Here is a 26887-nt window from a genome sequence, read left to right on the forward strand (position 1 = left end):
TTTTTTTTTTTTTTTGTATTTTTTAGTAGAGACAGAGTTTCACCGTGTTAGCCAGGATGGTCTCGATCTCCTGACCTCGTGATCCGCCCGTCTCGGCCTCCCAAAGTGCTGGGATTACAGGCTTAAGCCACCGCGCCCGCCTTTTCACTTATTTTGTGAGCATTTTAGCAGTTAAAATCTTTCAAAAAAAAAATTTTTTTTTTGAGATGGAGTCTTGCTGTTGCTCAGGCTGCAGTGCAGTGGCGCAGTCTCGGTTCACTGCAACCTCCACCTCCCAGGTTCAAGCAATTCTCCTGCCGCAGCCTCCCAAGTAGCTGGTATTACAGGCGCACACCACCATGCCCAGCTAATTTTTTGTATTTTAGTAGAGACGAGGTTTCACCGTGTCGCCCAGGCTGGTTGCAAACTCCTGAGCTCAGGGAAACCACCGCCTTGGCCTCCCAAAGTGTTGGGATTACAGGCATGAGCCAAAAAAATTAAATACATAAATAAACCCTTGAAATAGTTTTCAAAAACTACCTAGTACTATATTATTGGTCAAATCTTACATATTTGACAACCTCATGCTGGATGTTTTGATAACCAAAAGCAGCAAAAAATTCACTGTTACAATGTTTAAAATTGGAAACCTTTGAGAAAACTTCGGAATATTTCCTGTGATAAATTTCTCTACATGGGATCACTTGATTAAACGACAGACTCTTATTTTGTGCTGCCAAATTCCCTTCAGGAAGGCTGTGCTACACTTTGACGAGCAGCGTCCGAATGTGGTGGTTTCCTTGTACCTTTGCCAACCTTGCATTTAAAAAAATCTATCAGCATGAATGCTGTTATATGATCCAATTTTAAAGCTATTCACTTGTCATCTCCAGTCACAAACTAGGATTGCTCCTGTCAGATTCTTAATTGGTCTTTTGGTTTCCATAGTGATTCCATTATCCACTTCTACTCTAGTGCAAAGTTCAACCTGCTTCCTCAGCTGTCCATGCATAAAAGCCTTCCAGATTTGCTCTAGGTTCTTGACTTCTGGGGAAGAAAGCTATTTCCTCTTGGGACCCAGTTCACCATACTAGCTGAATTAAGGTCAAAAGTACATTAAATTTACAACTGCATACTTACCATGAGGGGGGCAGGTGTCCAGATCTCAGATCCACAGAAAATTCTTTCATTTCTGCTGTGTCCCCCTGCTTCCATCCTGAGTGTAAGTCCCCAAACTTCCATTTAACATGTCATGGGCTTTAGTTCCTTGAAATACTAGTTTAGAGGAGTCTGGAATCAAGACTGCCTAGTTTGAGCTCCAACTGTCACAGATCTTGGGCTTGTCACATGAGGCAATCAAATCCTTAAAGAAGACAAACATCAGAGGTAGTAAGTGCTGCACAAAGTTTAAAAAGGATAATATGATACAGAATCACAGGATGGCTACTTGAGATTATGGTCTTGGACATGAACATGGCCTCTTTGAGGAGGTGGTGATAAAGTGATACCTGATGGAAAGAAGGAGCAAACCTGGAGAAGGAAGCTCAGAGTAGGAAGTGGGGGTGAAGGGAGGGACAGGAGGAAGAGAATTCCACAGCGAGAAGAGCAGGGCAAAAGCAAGCTCAAGGTGGATAAAATGACATGCTGCATGTGGAGTCTAGCATAATATTTGGTGGGTAGAGAGAGAGGAAAAGAGGGAAGTAGTTGAAGCAGAAAAATGAGAAGGGAGGGAAGGAGAGAGGGTATGAATGAATGAGAATCTCAAATCCTGTAGGGCTGAGCTCTCTAAGGGACTTTACTCACCTTTTTCATCTTGCTCTGAACAGCATTTTCTCTTCTCAGTTGTAATTACTACTTGGCCCTGTTCTGCTTATAAGAGGAGCTACTATTTATTAAGAGCCTAGTGAGTCAGATTCATTATAGGTTTTATATAAGTTCCCTTTAATCCTTACAACCTGAGGCAGGTTATTATCCTTATATGCTTGTTTATGGGTGAAAAAACTGAGGCTGAGAGTGTGTAACTTGGAGAAAGATGAAACATCTGGGTAATGGTAGAGCCAAAACTTAAATCCAGGCTGGTCTGATTTCAGATCCGTGCTCTTGACTGCTACACTACACTGCTCTTCAATTAGACTGCTCTTTGATAGTTTCTCCATTTGTAACAGCTGTTCATTCCACTCAGTTCATCTTGTTCTTCATTACTTAGCTATCTCTGTGATACACCAGTCAGTTTCTTCTGCTAGCCAGAGGTAGACACGATCACTTTTTCTTATAGACACATTATCTCTTAGTTATAGAAGGCATCTTAATATAATAAATAAGGCAGAGGCTTTGAAGTTGACTGGGCCAGTATGGAATTCAGGTTCTGACACTTTTCTCTGTGACCCTGGGCAAATCATTTAGTCCAGGTCTTATCTTTCTTATCTGAAAAGTGGGAATATTATTTCTCTTAATAGCTGACTGAAAACTAAAAGACATAAAGTAAGGAAAGTTCCTAAAATAGCATCTAACAAATGGCAGGTGCAAAATAAATGGCTGCTTAAAAAACAAACAAAACCTTCCTCTCCTCTTACAGATAGGAAAACTGACTTGGAAATGTCTTGCTGAGAGAACAGATGCTCTATTTCTCTATCCAATTTCCATGATTCTAGCATCCCGTGATGCAAGTTCATTGGAACTACTAAAGGCATTCTGTTATGTGATTTCTGCCCAAGTCAGCTCCGACTGCAATAATATCACAAACCGGTGGGCTTATCAACAAAACAAATCTATTTCTCACAGTTCTGGAGGCTGGAAGTCTGAGATCACGGTTCCAGAACCACCAGGTTCTCGTGAGGACACTCTTTTGGTTGCAAATAGTTGACTTCTTATTATGTCCTCACATGGTAGAAAGATAGCTAGAGTACTCTCTGGGGTCCCCTTTATAAGGGCACCAATCCCGCTCACAAGGGCTTCAGCCTTATAATTATTTCCTAAAGCTTCACCTCCCAATACTATCACATTAAAGATTAGGATGTCAACATATGAAGTTTGGGGGGACACAAACATTCAGTCCATAGCATTGTCCTTAAAAATGTCCACTCACAGGCTGGGCGTGGTGGCTCACGCCTGTAATCCCAGCACTTTGGGAGGCCGAGGTGGGCGGATCACAAGGTCAGGAGATCGAGACCATCCTGGCTAACATGGTGAAACCCCATCTCTACTAAAAATACAAAAATTAGCCAGGTGTGGTGGCGGGCACCTGTAATCCCAGCTACTCGGGGGGCAGAGGCAGGAGAATGGCGTGAACCCGGGAGGCGGAGGTTGCAGTGAGTGCCACTCACTGCATTCCAGGCTGGGGGACAGAGCAAGACTGTCTCAAAAAAAAAAAAAAAAAAAAAAAAAAAAATGTCCACTCAGGCCGAAAGATATTTCTCTACCTGAATTAAAGAAAAAGAGGTAATGTTTCATGATTCCAGATTTATAAAACAGGGATAATAATTCCGGCATTATAGGTTTGTTAAGATCAAATGTAAGAAATATAAAAGCATTTTAACATATATGAAGTGCCTTATAAATGCTCTTATTATTAAACATTTCTATGAAATGCCATAAATAAAAGCTAGGTGACAAGGCAGCCAGATCACTTGAGGCCAGAAGTTCGAGACCAGCCTGGCCAACATAGTGAAACCCCATCTCTACTAAAAATACAAAAATTAGTCAGGTGTGCGCCTGTAGTCCCAGCTACTCAGGAAGCTGAGGCAGGGGAACTGCTTGAATCCAGGAGGTAGAGGTTGCAGTGGGGAAGATCGCACCACTGCACTCTAGCCTGGGTGATAGTGAGACGCTTTCTCAAAAACAAAAACAAAAAAAAAAGCACACACACACACACACACACACGCACATAACTGTTTTGCTAAGTAAAAAGAGGAATATTGGAATTTTATAACATAACTGAAATGAAAAGGATTTTGAAAAATGGGAGAAATGATCAGAAACAAGAGAATGTCGTTCAAAACAAACACAGGACATTTAATAAAAAGCAGCAAATGACTTATAAATACTGTTTATTGTAAATGCAAATAAAATTGAGGACTGTGTTTACTACAATTTTAAGGAAAATTGAAAAAGATGTAGATGAGAAATTAAAAATAATGCTAAGGATTAAGTCTAGATTAGGTTAAATTTAGTGTAAGAGTGAAAGCTTCTCTGCCAGGGTGCTGTTAGACAGAGCTGGGGAAACTGTTGCCTTCACATGGTGTGCTTTGTGACTCCCTGCTGACCAAAAGTATTTGGTCAGCCTTTACCATCAAATGTTACAGTGTCTGAAATTACACCTGCAGAACAAGTTTTCTAGGCTAAGGTTAAATATCCCTAGTAAGGGACCTATTAAAAATTGAGATTTCAGGTCCTGGTTATTTCTTAAGACCACAGCAGCCTTGAAAGCAGGAAGAATGAGCTCAAGAAAGGAAAGGGAAACACACACTCTTTATCCTCTTCCAAAAAAGATTTTTTAATGAAAGTTACATTTTCTGCAATATAGCACCACCTATTAACATTACAGAATGCAGGGAAGCTTACCCTGATTTTGCAAAACTTACCACGTCTTTTGAGTTCCAAGAGGAATATAAACCATACATTTATAAAACTTTTATTAAAATATACATTTAAAATATATATATTGTCTTTTTCATGAGTTATTTGCAGGCAGATTTATTCCAATCTTTGAAACAACACAGAATACAACAAAAACAGGCTGGGAGCATGGGCTCGCGCCTGTAATCCCAGCACTTTGGGAGGCCGAGGCAGGCAGATCACGAGGTCAGGAGATCAAGACCATCCTGGTTAACACAGTGAAATCCTGTCTCTACTAAAAATACAAAAAATTAGCTGGGCGTGATGGCACATGCCTTTAGTCCCAGCTACTCATGAGGCTGAGGCAGGAGAATTGCGTGAACCCAGGAGGCGGAGGTTGCAGTGAGCCAAGATCGTGCCACTGCACTCCAGCCTGGGTGGCAGATCAAGACTCCATCTTAAAAAAAAAAAAAAAGAATATAACAAAACCACTTTAAAAGAGAACAATGCATTTTAAATATATTTCCTAAAATAAACAATATTCCTTAGAAAAGATACAGGGTATTTAATTACCTAGATTTTAACAAAATATTCTTTATAGAAATAATTATAGTTTTTACCACAGAGTCACCAAATCTGTACCTAATCAAAACAGAGTCAAATAGACCAGCTCTCATTCAACTGCATTAGGAAACACCAATTTCACATAGTACCACAGTACTTCTCTTGATGTACAGCAGCAACCTCTGCTGGACAAAAAAGGGGATACTTCTAATAACAAAGCACTGAGCTCAAACCTGTTTTGAACAGGAAGAACTTTAAGTTAGATTTCTTTCATTTCCTGTTAAACCAACACCTAAGTTAAAATTATTTTCAAGGTCTTAAAGATGCACGGGCCTTATCAAGTATATCCTTTCTGATTTTTGGATAAGTTGGATGTGCTTCAAGAACCTGCAAAACAAATAAAGAACCCACAAAAACTTGTAACTAATGATCAAAAACTATGGAGCTACAAAATTTACTAGAAATGAGCATTATAATTAAGATTTCCTTGTACTAATACTACAACGGCTATAACACTTTTTAATGGTGGCATTTTAAATGTAACATGATGATTCCTTTATGTTAACGGTAGTTAGATGAGAACAATAGAATGTGAATATCAAATGTGGAAAATATAACAAATATAATTGCCTAGCTAATAGATGAGTTGTATAAAACAATTATGTATCAATGATTTAGCATAGTTTTGTAATTTAGCTTTTCATTCATAATATTTGATAAACCCTTAGAAAGTGGCTTTTATACAGCAGCCCACATTAGCTTTACCTGAAATAATCTTGAGATATACATATTTCTAGATCTACCGAGTCTAAGAGTGGGGAGATACTTGTTTTTTTTTTTAAATAACTCCAAAAATGATCCTAATATATAGCCTTACATTAGCATACAACCCTAACCTGACTGAAATACTGCTTTACAGAGACTCAGTAACTAACCACAATTACTAAGGCCAAGTATTTACTGTAATGATGCTAACAGATAGCTCTGTGGGATAAGGGGCATTACAAAATTCTTTTCTAAGGAACTTTTCTTGGAGGTCCTCACAATATTTAATAGAATGTCTTATATGGAATATCAATGGGACAATGTATATATAAAGAGACTCTGCAAATTCTAAAACCATAATTTAAATATTTGTCATTTTAGTAGGTGATCATTTCGTAGGGGATGAATTACAGAATGTAATTGAATGACTTCTAATAGAATTCCTTTTTATCTCTAATTGATCAATCTGAATTCTCTAATAACCAGATTCAGACACATTCACAAGAACTACTAATCAGAACAATGATCTGGAGAATCTATACTGTCTTCAAATATCTGCTAACTTAAAGACTAAATTTTATTTAATATGTTTCTCCCACTGGTCCTTTTTATTTATTTATTTTTAAAGTAAAAGTCTCTTTTACTCCACCTCTTTAATCCTACTCCTTTCCATACATGTAAATATTCTATGGTTTATTGTTTAATATGTACCCTTCAGTGGTCCTTGTCTTTAAATTGACATAAACATTTTATTATTTGATCTCAAAGTAAAAACATGTTTTTTATTCAGGTGAACATCATTTTCTAAATTTTGAACATGGATAATCTTCCTAAACATACTTGATAAATTATTTAACTAAAATTATATATCCTCTACTTCTATTCACATACATCTGGAGATTTTAAAAAGTAGGAAATTGTGCATCTGAAAAATTTTAAGGAATCTAAATTTAAGTGTTTACCTGGTGACATATGTCAATTGAATCCACATATCTTTTTGCTTTTAAGTAATTAAATGCCAGTTTGTATCCTGTTAAGACAAAAACCATAAAACAGAATGATGGAGTACACTGCTACTATTACTTTTCCTCGCCTCCTCCTCTCTTTGCTTACTCACTAGAGAATCTGTAAGGGAGGCTGGTGAATGAACAACTAAACTACACTATACAGAGAAGTTGTGTGATAATAGAAGGCAGAGTGACACAAAAGAAGTGTAAGAAGAAAAGAAAGTGGAGTTGGAAAAAAGGATCACGGTGAATCCACTGATTGGTCAGAAAGCTGCTATTCCACAACTGTGGTTTCTATAACTTACTAGAAAAGTCTCATTTATTTCAGGTTATAGTAAAAACTCATCATAAGGCAGTAAATGACAACACAGCCATTCATTTATACAGTACAGATTTATTTAGCACTTACACAGGCAAACCGATGCCTACAGTTATGAGGTTTGCATTCTATTAGGAGAAAAAATACATTTTAAAATAATTTCTTGAGTAAATGAATAATTTCAAAACTGAGATAAATGTTATGAAAGAAAGATCCAGGCCAAGAGTTACCATAAAGAACCTGAATCGGGGAAGAAGAAGGTATCAAGAGATGTCTGAAATCTGAAGAATGAGGCATAAACTAGCCTAAAGTGGGAATCAAGGACACTCTCAGACAGAGGAAACTGCGTGGATTAAGGCCAGTGGTAGGACACATAGGGAGTTGATGAACTTGGAGTATGGCGAAAAGACAAAGCACGTAGGAGGGCGACACAGAGGAAGGCAGATTAGTCATCAATGACTGGTAAGAATTATCACAATCACTGATAGTGAAATGCCACATCTCTACTATCAACAATTAGAAGAATGTTTAAGACATTACTTTTAATGGATGTTGTTCTCCTGTAACATGCTATAAAAATGAGAAAAGAAGACAAGAAAAGTAACAGTAGCTGTGCACTCAGTAAACAAGATATAATGCAATATAAAATAATGTGTAATAATAAATATCTCTACCTCTTAAAAATATGAAATAAGAAATGTGAATAGTGCTCTAGGGCTCTAATAAAAGTACCAAACCAAATGTTTAAAATTTTAAGTGTTTGAAAAGAATTACTGGCTAACATTATCAGATGGTAGTAAAAAGAAAGAAATAGAAATGATCTAAAATTCATACTATTTTATATAGTCAGGCACTGCATGATGATGTTTCATTAACAACAGATCACATACATCATGGTGGTCCCAAAGATTTTAATACTGTATTTTTGCTGTACCTTTTATACGTTTACATACACACACTGCTTATAGCATTCAGGACAGTAACATGCTGTACAGGCGTGCAGCCTAGGAGCAATAGGCTATACCAGATAGCCCGGGTGTGTAGTAGGATCTGCCACCCAGGTTTGTGTAAGTATACTCTTGAGATGTTCACACAATAATGAAATTGTCTAACGATGCATATCTCAGAATATTTCCACTGTTAAGCAACACATGACTGTATATATATATATCTACACACACACACACACACACACAGGCACACGTGCGCAGGGCCTATGACAGAATCTCACAGCTCAGATTTTAGACAAAAATACGACGTTCTAGAGAGGTAAATTTGATGTCATTACCAACAAATTCTAAAATGAACTAAAAGGGTTTGTGACATTCAAAAAGAAAAGCAATTTTTAAGATGGCATGCCAAACATACTTACATGGAAACTAGTCAAGATGTCAGTTCTGGTTTGTGGCTTCCTGACTAGCTTTGGGATCTTATGCAAGTGGTTTGAGCTGTCATTTTCAGGTTTTCTCATTGCTAAACCAGGAATAACAACTCCTCCCTCTAACTCTTAGTATAATTTTAAAAATCACATAAAATACTTGTGAAATGGTTTTTAAAACCTTAGAATACCACAAAATATTAGCATTTTTTTATATGTAAACATTCAATATATTATCATCACAGAATTTTAACACTGGAAGGAACTTGATACACGACCTAGTACAAAAATTTCAGAGGAAATAAAGAGCTCAAAAGGGGAAAGAAAATGTGCACTGCAGCTGTGCTATACCTGCCACACTTACTAGAACTCAACCACATGCAACCAGGAGAGACAGAGAGAACACAAACATTGTACACAGTCTAATGACTGTCATGCAACCTGAGAATGGGTATGAAGGGGGCAACATGAATAGTTTCTTCTCTCATTGGATCTCAGTTGTTCCTAGTGTGTTTCTTTTTTTCCTTGTATATATTTAGGGTGTACAAAATGATGTGGCTGTGTATATATGTATGTGTATATATATTTCTTTATTTATAAATAAATTTTTGCAATTTACTGCAGTCAAGCAAATTATCCATTCATCATTCATCCTGGTGCCTCTCATAATGACAATATTCAATCCTGAAATCTATGGAAAGAGCATGAGCATAATTTTTTTTTTTTTTTTTTTTTTTGAGACAAAGTTTCACTCTGTCAATCAAGCTGCAGTGCAGTGGTGCGATCTCGGTTCACTGCAAACTCCACCTCCCGGGTTCAAGCAATTCTCCTGCCTCAGCCTCCCGAGTTGCTGGGATTACAGGTGGCCGCCACCATGCCCCGCTAATTTTTGTATTTTTAGTAGAGACGGTGTTTCACCATGTTGGCCAGGCTGGTCTCGAACTCCTGACCTCAGGTGATTTGCCCACCTTGACCTCCCAAAGTGTTGGGATTACAGGCGTGAGCCACTGCGCCTGGCCATGAGCACGATTTTAAGGGTTTTCTGACAACTGAAAAAGTGAAATGCATTGTTTATTTGGCAGGCAGGTTGAGGAAGTTAGATGCAATGACAATCTTAAGGATGAAATTGAGGAATTAATAGAGAGCCTTAGAAAGAAATGTTTACCAAAGCAAAGTTGGAGGAACTGATAAAATAATCTACAAAATACAATGATGACACAATGAAAGAACTAGTCATTTGGAATCTCTTTATTTGTTGAGGTCTTCCAAGGAATGGAATATATAAATAATTTAACTTCTATGTTCATTCCTTCTGTGGAATAAAGTGTCAAAATTAATATTTTAAGGATATTTAAGGACTTTTTATTTTATGAGGTGACTTTATTCTAAAAGATATGTCATACCTTAGAATAAAAAATACTATAAAATCATTAGTTCTTGTGCTTTGTACAAGTCTAGTATAGTATAAGAACAGACTCCAGGAAACTAAAAGATGAGGGAAGACCTGAGCTGACAGCAGTTAGTGTGAGGGTGACTCATTTGACTGCAAATCAAAATTGAATTCACACTGTGACATGGCTGCTGAAAAGACTGATGCCATCTTAGGCTGAATTAACGACGACAAAATGCCTAATCAAAAGAAAAAAAATAGCTTAATTATAACTAGCCAAATCATAGTTAAGAGGTTTTTCATTTATGGTACAACAGGTTAGAGGGGCATGGAAAAATAAAGCAGCACTTTCCAAACTTACATGGCCATGGCATCTACCACCTTCATACTTCATTCTGTTTAATTTAAAAAAATAATAATTATTAAAATCTCCCTAAGTGTTCCAAAGCACAGTTTGGGAAACACTATTTTAGAGCTTCCAGGAGACAGCAACAAGGAAGATGAGAGACTCAGACAGAATTCAATCTTAGGAAGAATGGACAAGTAACTGCAGATGGCTTGAAAAGAAGCCCTAGGACACAGAACAGAAGACTGCAATTTAAAGGGTCATGATCTGTAAGAGGGAGGCATTCTGTAGGTTGCTCCGGAAAACAGACTTGGGCAGTTTCAAGGAGACATATTTCAACCCAAAACAAAGAAAGAGTACACAAACATGAGGATGAGCTCCCTGGCATGAGGGGAGAGGTTGGTCATGACATATATTCTGATGCCACCTCTGTTAGGGACACTGTAGATTAGCATTACTCAAACTAACAGCCTATAAAACACTGGGAGTGGATGATGCTCAGGAGAAAAAAAAATGGCCCATGGTCAAATAATTGTGGGAAACACGGCCCCTCTGTGATATCCATCACAATATACATTAGTGTTTAACAGCTTTGAGAAGTAAAGAAACCTGTGTAATTAAATTTAATGCAATATTTTCCTAACTTACTTCGCAATGGAAACATCTTTTTCCATGGCATTCCCAATTTCAAAATAGCACCTCCTTTTAGAAGGAAGAGAAGGGGGCAGAATTAGACTAGATGTACACTGAGGTGACTGAGGACAAGTTTGGAACTCAGGAAATTGAACTATTAGTAGGTAATAATATGTTATAAATATAAAATTTATTCTCCTTTCAGAAAGGTTGACAATGAAAATTGACTCAATGGTTATCGTTTTGAAAAAAATCAAATGCATTTAAATGAAAAGTAATAAATAAAACATAATTTTTCCGTGAAAAATCTAGGTGATTGCCAAACTCACCTACTGCTGGATTTGTCCGATTGCTATATTTCCATGCCATCTCATAGTTCAAGGCAGCATCCGTATATGCTTGCTCTTTTTCCATAATGTATCCCATGTATTCATAAGCTTTGCAGCAAGACTGAAGAAAAATGGGAGACATCAATAGATTAAACCTGATATCACTAAGATTTTATGGGATGTTTGTGACTATAGAGGTCAATCATATTAACCCATTTAAATGACAAATCAAACAATGGTTTTCAACCTTGGCTAGGCAATCAAATTTTTTACTGAACTTAATAAATGATTCTGATGGCAAGTCTCCATTACAAATCTGCAGAATCAGGGTTTTCTTTACAGAATCAGAAATATACAACAGGACATTTGTATTTTACACAAGCACATGTACACTAGTATGAGTAATTTCAACACACACAAAAACAGAGATAAGAGCATAATGAACTCCACAAACCCTTATCTTCAACAATTATTTCGTGACTAATACTGTTTCACCTCTATCTCACAAACCTACCCTTCTGTATTAACAGAAAATATCCTCAGATATTATATCAACTAAGTCTAAATGTGTTAGTGTGCATCTCTAAAGATGTTATTTAAACAGAAACAATTTTATCACACCTAAAATGTTTACGACTCCTTAATAGCACCAAATATCCAGTACTGTCCAAATTTTAATTGTCTCAATATAATTTGTTTTTGTTAGATTGAGGACTGAATAAGGACCAAACATTGTAAGTGGTCAATGTTTTGATCTAGTCTTTTTTGATCTAGAGGTTTCCCTTTAGTATGTCTGTCTGTCTCTGTCTCTTTTCTTGAAAAGAAATGCAATAGAAACGAACATTTATCCCCAAATTTCTCACAACGCAGGTTTAGTTGACTGCATCTTTGTGGTGTTTATATAACATATTCCTATGTCACTGACATTTTCTGGAAATTGTAATTAGAGGTTTGGATTCCATTTTGATTCTGGAGGGGAGGGGTGAATCTACTTCTAACATCAGTGCCATGATAAGCCACACTGGAGCCTGAGGCATAAAAACATGGATGTGTGTTTTTGTATATTTCTTAATTGTATTTTTTTCTGAGAATATGAGTTTAAAAATATTGAAGAATCTGAAAGTATATATTAAAAATCACTACATTTAAGACTGAACATTTTATTTATACCTAAACTTAATTTCTTATCATTTTACTTTTCTCACTTTAATGGAAGAAATCTCACCAGCAATATTTTCATTAAAACTATTACCAATTACCCATTTTTTAAAAAACATAAAAATATGAATATAGGAATGCACATATTCTCTTTTGACTCAGGCTCCAATAAAGTTCAGCACAGCTGCATTAAATTATTATTTATCTTGACTACTGAGTGTTTCACTTGTCTCATCCCAACCCTAGCCCTGCCATTGATGTATGTTCTTCTACTGGGAAGCACAGAATGTCTGATTCTCCATCTTTTTGTGATGTTATATCCATATATAAATTTACCAGGGTTGAAAAATGGGGACAGTCTATCAGTCTTTCTTCATTTGTTAGCTGGAAAATGTCTATGATGAGAAACGTCTCATTGACTATTTGGTTAACCAATTCTGTATAGAAAAGGCAGGATATTTATTTGCAAGCTTTAGAAAGAGCAGTCAGTTCACTAGCATACTGTAGTGGTCACCAATTAGGTTTTTTGTTTGTTTTTTTCTATTTTGGATCTTTGAGAAGTCATGGATTTAAACAGATTTTATGTGTTTCAATATATTGCAGTTATCATTCTTATCGATACTTAAAGTATCCCAACTTCGGCTGCTGGAGGTGTCTTCAAGTTGGCCCCTAGATCTTTGGCACAAACTCTAATCATCATGGATAGCTTCCTTCATCAGCTGGTACAGCAAGACAGTCTAGTGTCGTCTTGTACATTTCCTGCCCCAGATATGGATGGCTTCCATTTTTAAAATTATGTAATTCAAGGTTCCTAAGCTTTAGTTCTTAAATGTCATGCTTTCAATATCAACATATTCAACCAGCAGGGCTGAATGAAGCTTCTAAAGCAGCCATCATGTTCAGCCATGCAATGTATTGTTATCAGCGTTGTGGCAAACTGAAATTCTGTGTGCACTGAAATTCCCATGCAATCTTGGTTAATCCTAGACTAGATATGAAAGGGTAATCTATTAAGCAATTTAGATTTTCAAAACCTATTAATGAGCATTCTGCTTTTCAAAGCCAATTTAATATAAAATTTATGTAACTAATCATCTAGAATAGTTTATACATTGATAAATGCTTGGATCATTCAGGTTCTTAAGTTCCTAGGAAAGAATCTTAATAGTACTAGATAATCACAATTCGTTTTTTAAAAATAAATGGTCCATTTGTAATCTAATTTGCTCAAGGAGAATAAAACAGATTTACTGTGATTAAGATTTTGAAGTAATTGATATGAATACATGAAGATAAATATCATTTCTAAGTTGTGTGCAATTATTTCTCAACAAAAAAATAAATCTTAACTTTAAAGAACTGCTATAATGACATCTTTTGTAATTAAACACCAAAATGTTAGTAAAAAGTCTTAAATTCTAAGGACTTTATAATACTCAATTTTATACCTAAAGATAAGGAATTTTTATTAAACAAATGAAATTAAAAGCTGAAAAGACTTTCTCCCACAAAATATATTATGCATAATAGATTCTAATAATGAGAAAATGACATGCAGCTGCAGTAAATTCATCAAGCGTATTTCTTAATGGGAGGGACAGACGTCCGCAATTAATGTTCTTCTGCAATTTTCATTAGTTCTTGGATGAGATGGATAATCACAGGCAAACGTTTGACATTCCAAAAACATTTTCCGTTAAGTAGGGCATCACTACAGCTGAAACTTGAAATTGCATAAATCTTTTTTTTTTTTTAAACTTTAAAGGACAAACGGCTTTTTTCTTATTATTAATGCTTGTTTCTTGATTGTGGTAAGAATGAACATTTAATTTTCAAAAATCACACAGGAATCCTTGGAAATGGACTAACACTCAATGATATCTATATGGAAAGCTCATGCAGCAAAGGTCAATAATTATTTTCTACTCTTCAATCACCTACTCTATTATGACGTAGGCATCGTTTTAATAGTTCTTCTGCCATGTCATATTTTGCTGATTGAATGTAAATATCAGCAAGTAGCAGCCAACTCTTCTCAAACTCTTCAGCATCAATAGCATTCCAATTCATTTTCGCAATACGTTTCAGCTGGTTTCTGGCTCGTGGAGTCTGTTTCAAGATCATGTAAGCCGTTGCCATTCCCAAGAGTGCTGGGATATGATCCTTCTATAAGAAAATAAACTTTTAGACCACAAGATGCACAAATATAAATGTCTCAAAAACATACAGAAAGCAGAAAATGCTACATGAGAACTAGTTTGTGGATTCTATTTCTAGTTCCATTACAGATAACTGTGATTACAAGTCATTATTTAACACATCAAATACCCTCAAGCTGCCATGAAGAAACTTGGTCAAGTACTGTGTGGTCAAGATAATTCAAGACAATGACAACTATTCAGATGCCATATGCACACAATTACAATAATTAGTGAGATTTTATCTTTAATGGGGTTCAAATAGTCATGTTTTAGTTTTGTATAGAAACAGAAAAAATAAAACTGTTTCAGTAAAATCCTTATTGAGCAGTTTGTATTTCAGATTTAACATTTAGGCTCCTTACTTCTTTCACCTGTCAAAGACGAGTAACAATAATTTACCTGACGATGGTCCTTACCCATTATGACTTCTATTGCTTTATTCCCCTCCCTTCTCCTTTTATCCAAAAACCTCTTCTCCCAATAAAGTTTGAACAAAGAAATGTTAAAAATAAGGCACATAATTAATTCACCACTTGGAAAGTACATGAAATAAACTCATGCCTTAAATTATGCTTTTAGATTTGGAGTCTGCAGCTTCCTAAAACAATCTATATGATATTCTTTTGGATGGAGTTTGAAGTCAGAGAATGTCACTCTATGAAACCAATAGGTTAATGAGAATTCATATAAAATGGAGGCCATTAGTGATCTATCCAGACAACTAACTTTCATAAGCAATAATGTGTATGTTCCTGATTAAGGTAGGATGCTTCTTAAATTTCAGCAGAGGGATTCTGATGCATTAATAAAGAAGCCTCAGCTTAACATACAAATAAAGGGGCCAGGTGGGCAGCTCACGTCTGTAATCGAAGCACTTCAGGAGGCTAAGGCTAGTGCATTACGAGACCTCGCCTCTACTAAAAAATAACAAAGAAAAACTAGCTGAGTGTGGTGGCCAGCCCCTGTAGTCCCAGCTACTCAGAAGGCTGGAGTGGGAGGATCTCTTGAGCCTGGGAGTTCAAGGCCACAGTGAGTTATGATTATGCCAGTGCACTCCAGCATGGAAGACAGAATGAGACCCTGTCTCAAAATAAAAACAAAAACAAAGGGTAAGAAATTGTGACTGAGGACTGGTGATATCATTACTATAATAGAAGTATACTATAAGATAGCAAATTTGGGTAACTGATAAGGAATATTGAAAAAGGAGAGTGGTAAAATGTTCAATGTCCAATTGATCATGGTTGGAAGTAAGAAATAACTCTGGAATAGAGAAGGGCAGTACATCAGGGTTTTATAAAAACAGCTTTTATAAATAAAATCTTCCTTACCTCAAATTCTATGTCTATCAATAAACTTCCAAGATGTAATCTGTTCCTCTAGGTAAGGGGTGGCAAAATGGTTTGAGTGTTAAATCCAACCAATTGGTTGTAGATTACGAAGACGTGTAGGATGTTACCAATAACAGAGCCTCACCCTCTCCCTAACCCAGCCCACCTCAGGTCGGCCAGGAGAGGAGAGAAAATACAGGTCTGCTATGTATTTGTCAGCGAGGTCCTAGGACAGCCTAAGAGGAGGAGGGTCCTATTAAAAGGTCCCACATTCTCCCTACACTACACAAATAAAAATAACCTCTCTGACTTACACTTTGAGTTTGATTAGAATCTATCGGTTCTTCACAACTTGATCACTCCTGCGTGAACTAAAGAACAGTTTCTAAAAGCAAACCTGAGTTCTAATCCCTGCATTAGGTATTTCTTTCTGGTGCAGACATTCTAAGACCTACAGCCAGCTTCTCTCTCTCTGTCTCTCAATAACTCTAAATTGCGGTAACTTTAGATTGCAAAGGACAAGACTCGGATGTGGACAATACAGCTGTATTACAAACATCTCATCTTTGTGGTTCGAGGTGATGCAATGAAAGCAAGTGGAAACACTTTAGCTTGGGTTTAATGTATCTTCCAGCATTTCCTCCATGATTTCCTGTCACATACCTCTTTTACAGTCCCTCTAAATGACACACAGGATTGTGAACATACCCTATGTTTTTCTGCCTCCCTGACTTCGTTCACATTTTCCTCTTCCTCTGGAACACACTGTCTTCACTTCTGCCTGTTAAAATGCAATTTATCCTGGTTCTTCAATCATACCTATTTCTTAAATCCTATTTTTTCTTAAATCATACCTTGTTTACAAAAGGGTCCCCCAACTCTCCTTATATTGTCTCCTACAGCATTTTTATTTGCAATTCTAGTAAGAAATGTAACGTATTTTGCTTTGTATTAAGTCATCATAGTCAGTATGCTTGCCTTGTCTTCCATAGACTATGAGAAACTTGAAAAAAGGGACCATACATTATTTATCTTTGTGTTTCCCACTATGCTTAGCACTTGCTGGCTGCTTAATGAATATTCATTATATTGAATATATGCAGCCTATGAGTCAAAAGAAAAAAAGTGAGATAAAATTTGATGCTTATGAAACTTCAGCTCATATATCATTATCTTTTGAATAATATGGTTAGTAAACAGATCTGAAGATAGTATTTTACTAACCACATACATAAGGATGATTAAAAAAATAATGCAGTCTCATCAACAGAAAGCAGGCATAGTCTTTCTAGGAAATAGCTGTAATATCATTCACTGCTTTTGGCTTTTCTTCCTCTCTTAAACTTCACAGTAGGGATAATGGATTTAGTCAAAATAAACTTTCTCATTGTTATGAGATAGAATAGCACATCACAGCATTCAGTAGCTATGGTACTTGACATGAGACTGCACTTCCTCATGTTCCTAGAGATTCTCTTAGATGTACATGATTGCTCTACTTCTGCTCTGTCTTCATTCAGCAGCTGTCATCCATCTGCTCCACAAAGCCAATTCAACAGAGCATGACCCCTGAGCACATTACTTCAATGTGTGCAGAAGGGCATTGCTTTGGAGGGCTGCTGCTGACATGCTGCCCTGCTCTTTTGTTCCAAGTGTGGTAATAAAGCTGCCATCTAGGATACTTGTACCCAAGCCACAACATGAGTTGCAGGTCTCCCAAACCCCTGACATCTCAATCTCCTCCAGGGCCCTGGAAGGTGAGGGGAAAGAGTTCACCATATAGGGCTTTGGGTAGTTTATTGTTGCCACTGTGACCACTGAACCACAAGAAATCACAGCAAAATTCTGTGTGTCCTCTGAGAGACAAAAAATGAGCTTCCAGTGGCCTACAGCATCACTGAATGGAAGAACAAACATGAAATCCAATGAATATGCTTAAAAGTAACTTACCAACTCCTGATGGGAGGGTATCTAGAATTCCTTTCTTAATATCAAGTAATTGAAGAAATAAAGTGCTGTGTGAGGGAAGCAAAAACAGTATCTACAGAGTAAGAAAAAAAGCGGAGGAGGCCGAGGTAGGTGGATCACCTGAGGTCAGGAGTTCCAGACCAGCCTGGTCAACATGGCGAAACCCCTCTCTACTAAAAATACAAAAAACAGCCAGACATGGTGGCAGGCACCTATAATCCCAGTTACTTGGGAGGCTGAGACAGGAGAATTGCCTGAACCTGGGAGGCGGAGGTTGCAGTGAGCTGAGATCGCGCCATTGCACTCCAGCCTGGGTGACAAGAGCAAAACTCCATTTCAAAGAAAAGGAAAAAAGGTGGATTCGAGCACAGCGAAGAGAAGAAAGCCTCTGATTTTGTAAGAATAATACTATGAAAATAACAAATCTGAAAAGATTGCAGGAGGTTATTTCAGTGCTGCCAAAGAATATCATTATTTGTGGCCGGGAGCGGTGGCTCACGCCTGTAATCCCAGCACTTTGGGAGGCCGAGGCGGGTGGATCACGAGGTCAGGAGATTGAGACCATCCTGGTTAACACGGTGAAACCCCACCTCTACTAAAAATACAAAAAATCAGCCGGATGTGGTGGTGGGTGCGTGTAGTCCCAGCTACTCGGGAGGCTGAGGCAGGAGAATGGCGTGAACCTGGGAGGCGGAGCTTGCAGTGAGCTGAGATTGTGCCACTGCACTCCAGCCTGGGCAACAGAGTGAGACTCTGTGTCAAAAAAATAAAAAAATTAAAAATTATATAATGATTTGTATGACTAAGTTATAAGCTGTCAGTATTGCTCTCATGTAGCTATATAGCTGGAAAAATTCCAAGTTCATGTAAGTGAAGAGGTAAGATACCAGGGCAGCCAGGTGTTTACTTCCACTTAGTAAGTTAATCTTGGCTACATCTACAACACAGAAATTCTCCAGAGGATAAAGCGGCTCCCTTGAGAATTAACTTACGTACTTTTGAAGAATTCCCTTTCTCTGGAATTTAACATTCCAGTAGAGAGAAATACATCAACAACACATGAAAACAGTAACATCGTCTCTTCTGCAAAGAAGGGGACATTGTATATGCCCAACTATATACCTAATTTTTAATAAAAGTTAAGCCGGGCGCGGTGGCTCATGACTGTAATCCCAGCCCTTTGGGAGGCTGAGGTGGGTGGATCATGAGGTCAGGAAATCAAGACCATCCTGGCTAACACAGTGAAACCATGTCTCTACTAAAAAATACAAAAAATTAGCCGGGTGTGGTGGTGGGCCGCCTGTAGTCCCAGCTACTCGGGAGGCTGAGGCAGGAGAATGGTGTGAACCTGGGAGGCGGAGCTTGCAGTGAGCCGAGGTCGCACCACTGCACTCCAGCCTGGGCTACAGAGCAAGACTCTGTCTCAAACAAACAAACAAAACAAAGCAAAACAAAACAAAAAACAAAACAAAACAGGTAATTAAGTCAATCTTTCTTCAGAAAATAAATAACTAATCAAAATACATGTTTCTATACTACCAAATAAAGATAACATATGAAGCTGAAAAAGAAAATCCACTAACCTCAGATGCTGCTATTTCAGTGAAGGTATTTAATGCTTGTTCAACATTAGATTTCTGTTTGGTAGCCATTAAGCAATAGTTTTCCATTATGCGAAGCTGTACGTGACCCTGAACAGTCTGAGGTTTTAGTTCCTTAAGAAGTTTTTCTGCTGTTCTTACTGCCAATTGCACAGATTCTTGCTTCTCAGTTGAATTACTGTATATAATTAAAAATAAATCATTTATGTCTCTTACTCATGATACAATTCATTGAGATTAGAATTGGCTTTTGTACAAAAAAGCTCTGGGCATTCTTTTATACTCTTTTTGTCATTCATTTAAAAGTAATCTTTTGTGAAGAATGTCACTCATTCTCTTCTAATACAAAGTGAAGCACAGTTACAATGCATTTTAAACAAAATTAATAGGGACTCAATAAAACACCATTAAGCATTAATTTCCTCTAGAATGAAGACAAAAGTTGGACAATATCTACATGTTGTAAATGTGTGCATTCCAGCAAATATAAAACTATAAGTAGAATCATAAAATTAACATACATCTATTCAAAAAGTGAAAGGAAAGAAAAGGAGGAGGAAAAAGTGACAAATACTGTATTATTTCATTCTATGTTTAATCCATTTTACACACAGGAAAACTGAGGCTCAAACAGGTAATTTGTTAAAGGTCACGCAGCCAATAAGTGGTAAACCTAGGACCTGAATCTAAGTTTATCAGACATATAAAGTCTACTCTGTTCTCCTCACCACATTGCCTATCCGACTCTCAGAAATTATGTGTGTCAAAAAGCAATTTCAAGTGCAATTTGAATATTTAATAGCAATTTTCTTGTTTTATACACACAAACACACACATATACACAAATCAATTAATAAAAGGAAATCAAACACTCAAAGTCCAATCACTAAAGCCACTGGTCTTCTTCTCAGACCTTAGGCTTATCTTACCTAAAACATGTCACGCTGTTGACTACCATTTTCAAAGTTCTTCTCCCTTGGCTTCTATAACACTACACGGCTTTAGTTCTCTTTCTACCATGTTGATTGCCCTTTTCTGACCTTCCTTCCTCCTCCAGATCCCTTAAATGTTAACAAACTTAACACTGAGTTCTCAGATTTTTGTTACTTCATTCTACCACTTTCAAAGAGGCCATTCATGGAGTTGCAACTATGCACTCTGCAGATGTCTCCTAAATCTCTATCCCTAGCTGTGACCTCTCTTCAGAGTTTTAGTTCTGTATTTTGAATTGCCTGCAGAAGATTTCCACTTGGATAGCTTATAGTTCCATAACAGTAATGTTACTTCAACCTTCCTAAAACAACCATACATACGCCACTTCCTTGCTCTAATTGGTCTCTGTAATCCAAGCATTAAAATCTGTCATTGAAATCTCTTGGCAATCTAGTATTAATTTTCTCCTGCTCCTCCATGCATCTTCCCCTGAATACTATGCACTGCTATGATTCCTATCAACTCTGACAATACTTAATATCCATGTAAATCCATTTATGCTTAGTTGCAGATTGAAAGGTTTCAGATATTGTCTTGCCTCTTAAGTAAATTACACACTCCTGAAGGCAGGAATTACCTCATATTCCCTTTATGTCCTAATACATCCCCCACATGCCTTGCCCGAGTCTAAAGAGAGGACAGGCTACTAATGCAGGTTGATAAATAACCATTGACTAGCAGTATACCACACTAACAGCAGTCAGGACTCAGTCTAAATCTTGTCTCCATCATTACCATCACATTAAACAAGTTGACTCAGCTTATTTTGCAATACTGTTGTAGAAAACAAATGAGATAGTGCATAGAAAGTATACAGGACAGGGTCTGGAAAATACTTATCATTTGTTGTATAGAGGACAGGGTCTGGAAAATACCTATCATTTGTTAATTAGTTACTATTATTGTGTGGATAATTTTTGCCATAGTTGTCAAATTCTACAATTAGGGGAGTGTCTGCATAACATGTCTATTATTATCTAGGAAACCTAAAAATATTTCATGCCTGTTTCAGAGAATAGTTATGTTAGCAATAACTAATCTATTGAATAACTATTCAATTTGCTAAAATAACTATTCTCTGAAACAGGCAATGAAATGCCTATTTATTTTATTCATCTGCCCTTTCATTATTGCTATCCTAGAATTTAGTTCTTCTGTATAGTATCCTGTTTATTATCTCCAACAAGTGTTTTTTAAAAAAGGATAATATGTCAAATAACTCACCCCAGGTCTCCATCCAGGTTTTCAAATACTTCACCTCCAATAGTTTCATTATCTGGATTCAAACAGATTTCTATCATATTATAAAGGGCATTTTGGCCCCAGTCACGATCTTTCCGAGCTTTATTAAAATGTCGAAGGGCATCATTTGGTTCTCCAGTGTACCTTGTTAGATGTTTAAAAGAATTATTTATTTCAATCACTGACTACAAAACTTATATTAGTTTATAATCTGTCTGGTAAATAAAACTGATGAACTATTTTGAAACGTACATTTTTTTTTACTACAAAGAAAAGCTTATTCTACTTGATTTACAATGAGAAAAAAAAATTATGTAGCATTTATTTGTCAATAGATTTACCAAAGATATAGTCCTTTACAATACTGAAATCCTGGCTCCAACTTTGCTCTGGAGTTACGTTTCTCAGCCATTGAGAAAAATCTTGGGACATCCTCGAGTTTTCCACATCTTCTTAGGAGATCAATCAAACGAGATAATGTCATATAATTATCTGGAAACAAATAATACTTCAGATATGGGCAACATTTTATATTGTTTCTTTTGTTGGTTATAATTCTACTTCATTAGTGTATAATTTACTTATATAAAGTACATTTTAAATATAAGTAAAAAATGCCTCAGGGTATAAGTCCCTAAAGACGCTGTATGGCCAACTAGATGATCTACTAAATGATATAGTTTGGGCTGGGGTGGTCACATCTACATAGGCAAATCTGGAAAAATGCATATTTCTTGTAACTTTTCTACTGTTTGGGGGACCACAACCTTAGAGAAACAGCCTCTACCTAGGTAATCTAGACTTTCAACTGTGTAGTTCAGGAATACCGATTTAATTGCACAGGGCAAGTTCACTGTAGGTCTCTGAGAACCGCTCTCCTACTTACTCTTGCTAGGAAGGACGTGGGAACAGTACAATTGACAAAATAATGTATGGGGTGGGCAACAAGAAATTTTTCTCCAGTCTCTCTTTGATATGTACATGTAGCTAACATACCATATGCTAACTTACCATACTAGAACCTTAGCATATTAGTTCCCATATTTTAATCCTGTTTCACCTTCTTCTAAAAAAAATTAATTCATTAATTCATTCCTTTGATCTCAGGTATAATTTCCTGGCAGGTTCCTAGAAAGCCTTCTCCCAATTCTATCTAATTCTCTCTTATCACTAACAAACTAAGTTTGAGAATAATTTAATAAATATTTTTTAGGATTGTAAAAATAATGTATAGACACTATAGAAAATAAGGAAAAAATATAAAAAGTATAAAGAAAAAAATCAACATATTTCCAGCTAGAGATTAGCACATTTTGGTGTGCTTTCTTTCATATATTTGAAAACCAACTGATATATAAATGTAAGCAAAGATACGTTATTTCTTTGTTTACATTCATACAAAATCGACGTTTATTTACATATATACAAAACTGGAGTCACATTTGGGGTTTTGATTTTGATTGGTTTTAATGTTGATTTTGATGAACATTCAACAGTAAACATTTCCCAATTGTCATTAAAGAATCTTCCAAAACATGAATTTTAATGGTTGCATAAGGGCTTACTTACTGATGATTCACATTATTTATTTCTTTATAGTGGTGTCTTTTAGATGTTTGGGTGCTCAAGTTTCAGTTAGCACAGGACTAGGGATTTGTAGGGGACTTGCAAAAACCCTTACATAGGCTATTATCAACATGTTCTTAGGTTGAATTTCTAGAATTAAAACACAAAAACAAAAAAGCTTGTTTTAAAGCTATTTATCCTTGACTCTATTTTGCTATTTGAAAAGAGATGACATCATGTAAATCCAGCAATTTTCCTGAGTATATACCCAAAAGATTAAAAGCAGAGATTCAAACAGGTATTTGTACACCAATGTTCACAGCAACAACCTTCACAATAGACAGAAAAAGTGGAAAGAGCCCAAATGTCCATTGCAGTTGAATAGATAATCAAAATGTAGCATGTACCTATAAAGGAATATTGTATATTGTATGTTAGCCATAAAAAATAAGAAAATTTTGACATACACTACAACATGGATGAATTGTGAAGACATTATACCAAGTGAAATAAGCCAGACACAAAAGGACAAATGCTGTGTGATACAGCTTACATGAGGTGCCTAGAGTAGTTAAATTCATAAACACAGAAAGTAGAATGATGGTTGCTAGGGGCTCCGGGAAAAGGAATGAGGAACTGGTGTACCGACTTACAGTTTGGAACGGTAAAAAAGTTTTGGAGATGGGTAACGGTGATGACTTACAAAACAATGTGAATGCATTTAATGCCACTGAACAATACACTTAAAAATGGTTAAGATGATGAATTTCGTGTTATATATGTTTCACCACAATACAAAATATTCTTTAAAAAAAGAACTGCTGGAAACACTGTATCTACTCAATTACAGGATGTTAAACTAATACAGGTTGATAGTATCGTTTGTCCCCTTGACACACAATCTTGAGTCCAGAGATTCTGTTCATCACACCTTTTAGCATCACTAAAAAGGGCACAATAAGAATATGGTTTCAAAAAAGACAACTCAAATATTGGTCTTGTCGTTTAGCTATGTGAATTCAAACAAATTTCTCAAATTCTTTGAGTCCAATCCACTTATTTTCTTAAAATAGTATTATAATATTGACTGTAGGAGTGCTGCTATATAAATAAAGCCACGAAAAATATTTATAAATTACAAATGTTATTAATAATATTTATACTTCCAAAAATTTTGATAAGAAATAGAATAACTACCCCATAATAAAGCCACAGCATCTGGAAGCTGTACTGGATTAAGCAAGAACTAAAGGTTAAAATTTCTGGTTAAATTTTTTTTGCATGATACTGCTAGTATTGTCAACATTGGGAAGGCAATTTCTAGAATATGTCTTATATACTATTGAAATATATTCATTATTAGTTCAAGTTATAATTACCAGTGACAGATTAAATTACATTCACTTGTCTTTTGGTTAACCATGACATTCGCAAATTTCTGCACTTAAGAAATCCATTAAAAACTAAAATGTGTATTACCCTCTAAAAAACTTAGTTGGTCCATCTTTATTGACGGATAGTAAGAAGATATCAAAATAGTTACAGGGTGACGAGATGTGGCAAGCATACAATGCTATGGTTTGGTATTACAAAGCACAGGATTCCGAACTTTGCCTGGAGGAGTTGGGAAATTTCACATAGGAGTTGACCTTTGAGCAGCCTCAAGGACAGGAGGAAGATCTTACTAGACAAAGGCATTCCAAGTAGCAGAAGGCATGCGCCAAGATCGGGAAGCAGAGAACAGTATGGGGAGTGTTCGTAACTTTGATATTATTAAAGTGGAGGAAGAGGGATAAGAAATATAAATGGTCAAATAATTTGGGGCCATATTATTATTAAAATAATGCTATGATGTTAGACGTTACCCTGAAGCACTATCTTGTATTTTAAGCAGAGGGATACTTTTTGATTTTTAGAAGTGATATGCTAGTCCTTTGATGACCTGGAGCAGCCAAAACCTAGAGGCTGGAAGATGAGTTGGGAATCTGCACTAGTTCAGATGAGAAGTGATAAGGGTCTTCATGAGAGCAGTGGGTTAGGATACGACAGACTGGATGTGTTAGCTAGCTATCAAGCAAACAGAACTAAGGAGACATGTTAACCGATTAGTATGAAGGAAGGGGAAAACTCAGGGCGATCTGGAGATTCTGACAGAGAAAAGGGGCAATCTGTCATGACAGCAATAATTAGATCTAGAAGAGGAATTTTTCAACTACTTAAATTAAGTCAAATTTGTACGGTACATTTCTGAAATAAGCTAAAATAGAGCCTTAATCTAAAGTACAAGATGAGTTACTGAGGATAAACAATAATGTACACATAAAATGAATGTAGATACATATGTTTTAGAGTAATTCCAACAAAATAGATCTGTGGATAAGTATGTAAGGTACTAGTAAGAATAAGGCATACAACACAAGATTAAAAACTCTTAAGATTGAAAATATCACATAGACAATAAAAATTTACTGAAAATTTTGTGGTTGTTTCTGAGACCGAGTCTCATTCTGCCAAGGCTGGAGTGCAGTGGCGTGATCTTGGCTCACTGCAACCTCCGCCTCCCAGGTTTAAGCGATTCTCCTGCTGTATTTTTAATTGACTTGGTGTTCTACAGTCATTCACTGATCCATTCAACCAATAAACATATATGTTGCCACATTCATGTGCGTGGCATTTTGTCTGATATTGGGAATATAAGATTAATATGGTGAGTTCCCTGAACTTGAGGAGTCTGCAGTCTAATAAACAACACAAATATGCACATAAATATTTTTAGTAAAATACTATAAGTAATAAATATGTATGGACAAAGTAACCGAGGATTAGGGTTACCAACTCATCCCAGTTTGCCTGGGACTTTCTGTTAGCATGGGAAGTCCCGCATCCAGGAAAACCCTTCGCTCTGAGGCAAATCTAGGATGGTGGGTCATGTTACCCAGCATCACCTAAGACATTTTTTAATGTAGGTGGTGGTAGTGGGATGCAGATTTACTTTTGTATTTTCCCCCAAGAGGGATATATTTTAGATTATGTGTTTGGAAAGAGAAAAGAGATAAGGAAGCTAAAGTTCATTTTAGGCAAAAGAAAAAAACCCAAGCAAAGACTTGGAAGCATGGTTGTATGTCATTTGGTGTTGCCGGAATACAAGATCCTTATATTGCATTTATAAAAAATTGCTTTTATATTTGTTTACAAACAGTCCAAAGTAGTCAGTCTACTCAGCCAATTTTTTTGGAAAAAGGCTGCTGCCAACTAACAGAAACTTAAGTGAAACAAAACCCACAAGACACATGAAGGCTTCTTCAAATCTTAGAAAACTATAATGTGTGAGATTCTTCAAATCTTAGAAAACTGTAATACTTTTAATGACTTAAGAATATTCACAAAAGAAGAAGTCTGTTTTTTTAAGAAATAAAGTTAGATCATTGTCTCAAAGGGAAAGACTGTGAAATGGGAACCGCTTGAGATAGAATGAAAATATTATGTATATTACTTTCAAATGGTAGTTTAGAGAAGAGGAATAAGAGAAAATAGTGTGGAACACAAGGTAGAAATGGCAGGGA

The 26887-nt window shown here is 36.3% G+C and overlaps 1 protein-coding gene across 8 annotated transcripts in view; it reads right to left on the bottom strand.

The window, feature by feature from the left end:
• Positions 1-26887, bottom strand: part of TTC21B (tetratricopeptide repeat domain 21B) — a 94898-nt gene that overhangs the window by 8004 nt on the left and 60007 nt on the right. Inside the window, exons 23-30 of one of the 8 annotated variants that reach the window (XM_023188133.1) lie at positions 22100-22250; positions 21741-21902; positions 19506-19701; positions 14364-14588; positions 11265-11385; positions 10951-11004; positions 10318-10351; positions 9800-10195 (exon numbers count right to left, since the gene is read on the bottom strand). In XM_023188133.1, the coding sequence (XP_023043901.1) occupies positions 10347-10351; positions 10951-11004; positions 11265-11385; positions 14364-14588; positions 19506-19701; positions 21741-21902; positions 22100-22250 (914 nt within the window). In that variant the 3' untranslated portion in view covers positions 9800-10195; positions 10318-10346. Of the gene's footprint in view, positions 1-501; positions 1343-4008; positions 5485-6824; positions 6893-9799; positions 11005-11264; positions 11386-14363; positions 14589-15621; positions 16736-19505; positions 19702-21740; positions 21903-22099; positions 22251-26887 lie in introns of those variants that run through there. The other 7 variants (XM_023188129.2, XM_023188130.2, XR_002725543.2 and 4 more) reach the window with 7 other exon arrangements.

This window comes from Piliocolobus tephrosceles, chromosome 11 (genome assembly GCF_002776525.5).
Source record: "Piliocolobus tephrosceles isolate RC106 chromosome 11, ASM277652v3, whole genome shotgun sequence".
Lineage (NCBI taxonomy): Eukaryota > Metazoa > Chordata > Mammalia > Primates > Cercopithecidae > Piliocolobus > Piliocolobus tephrosceles.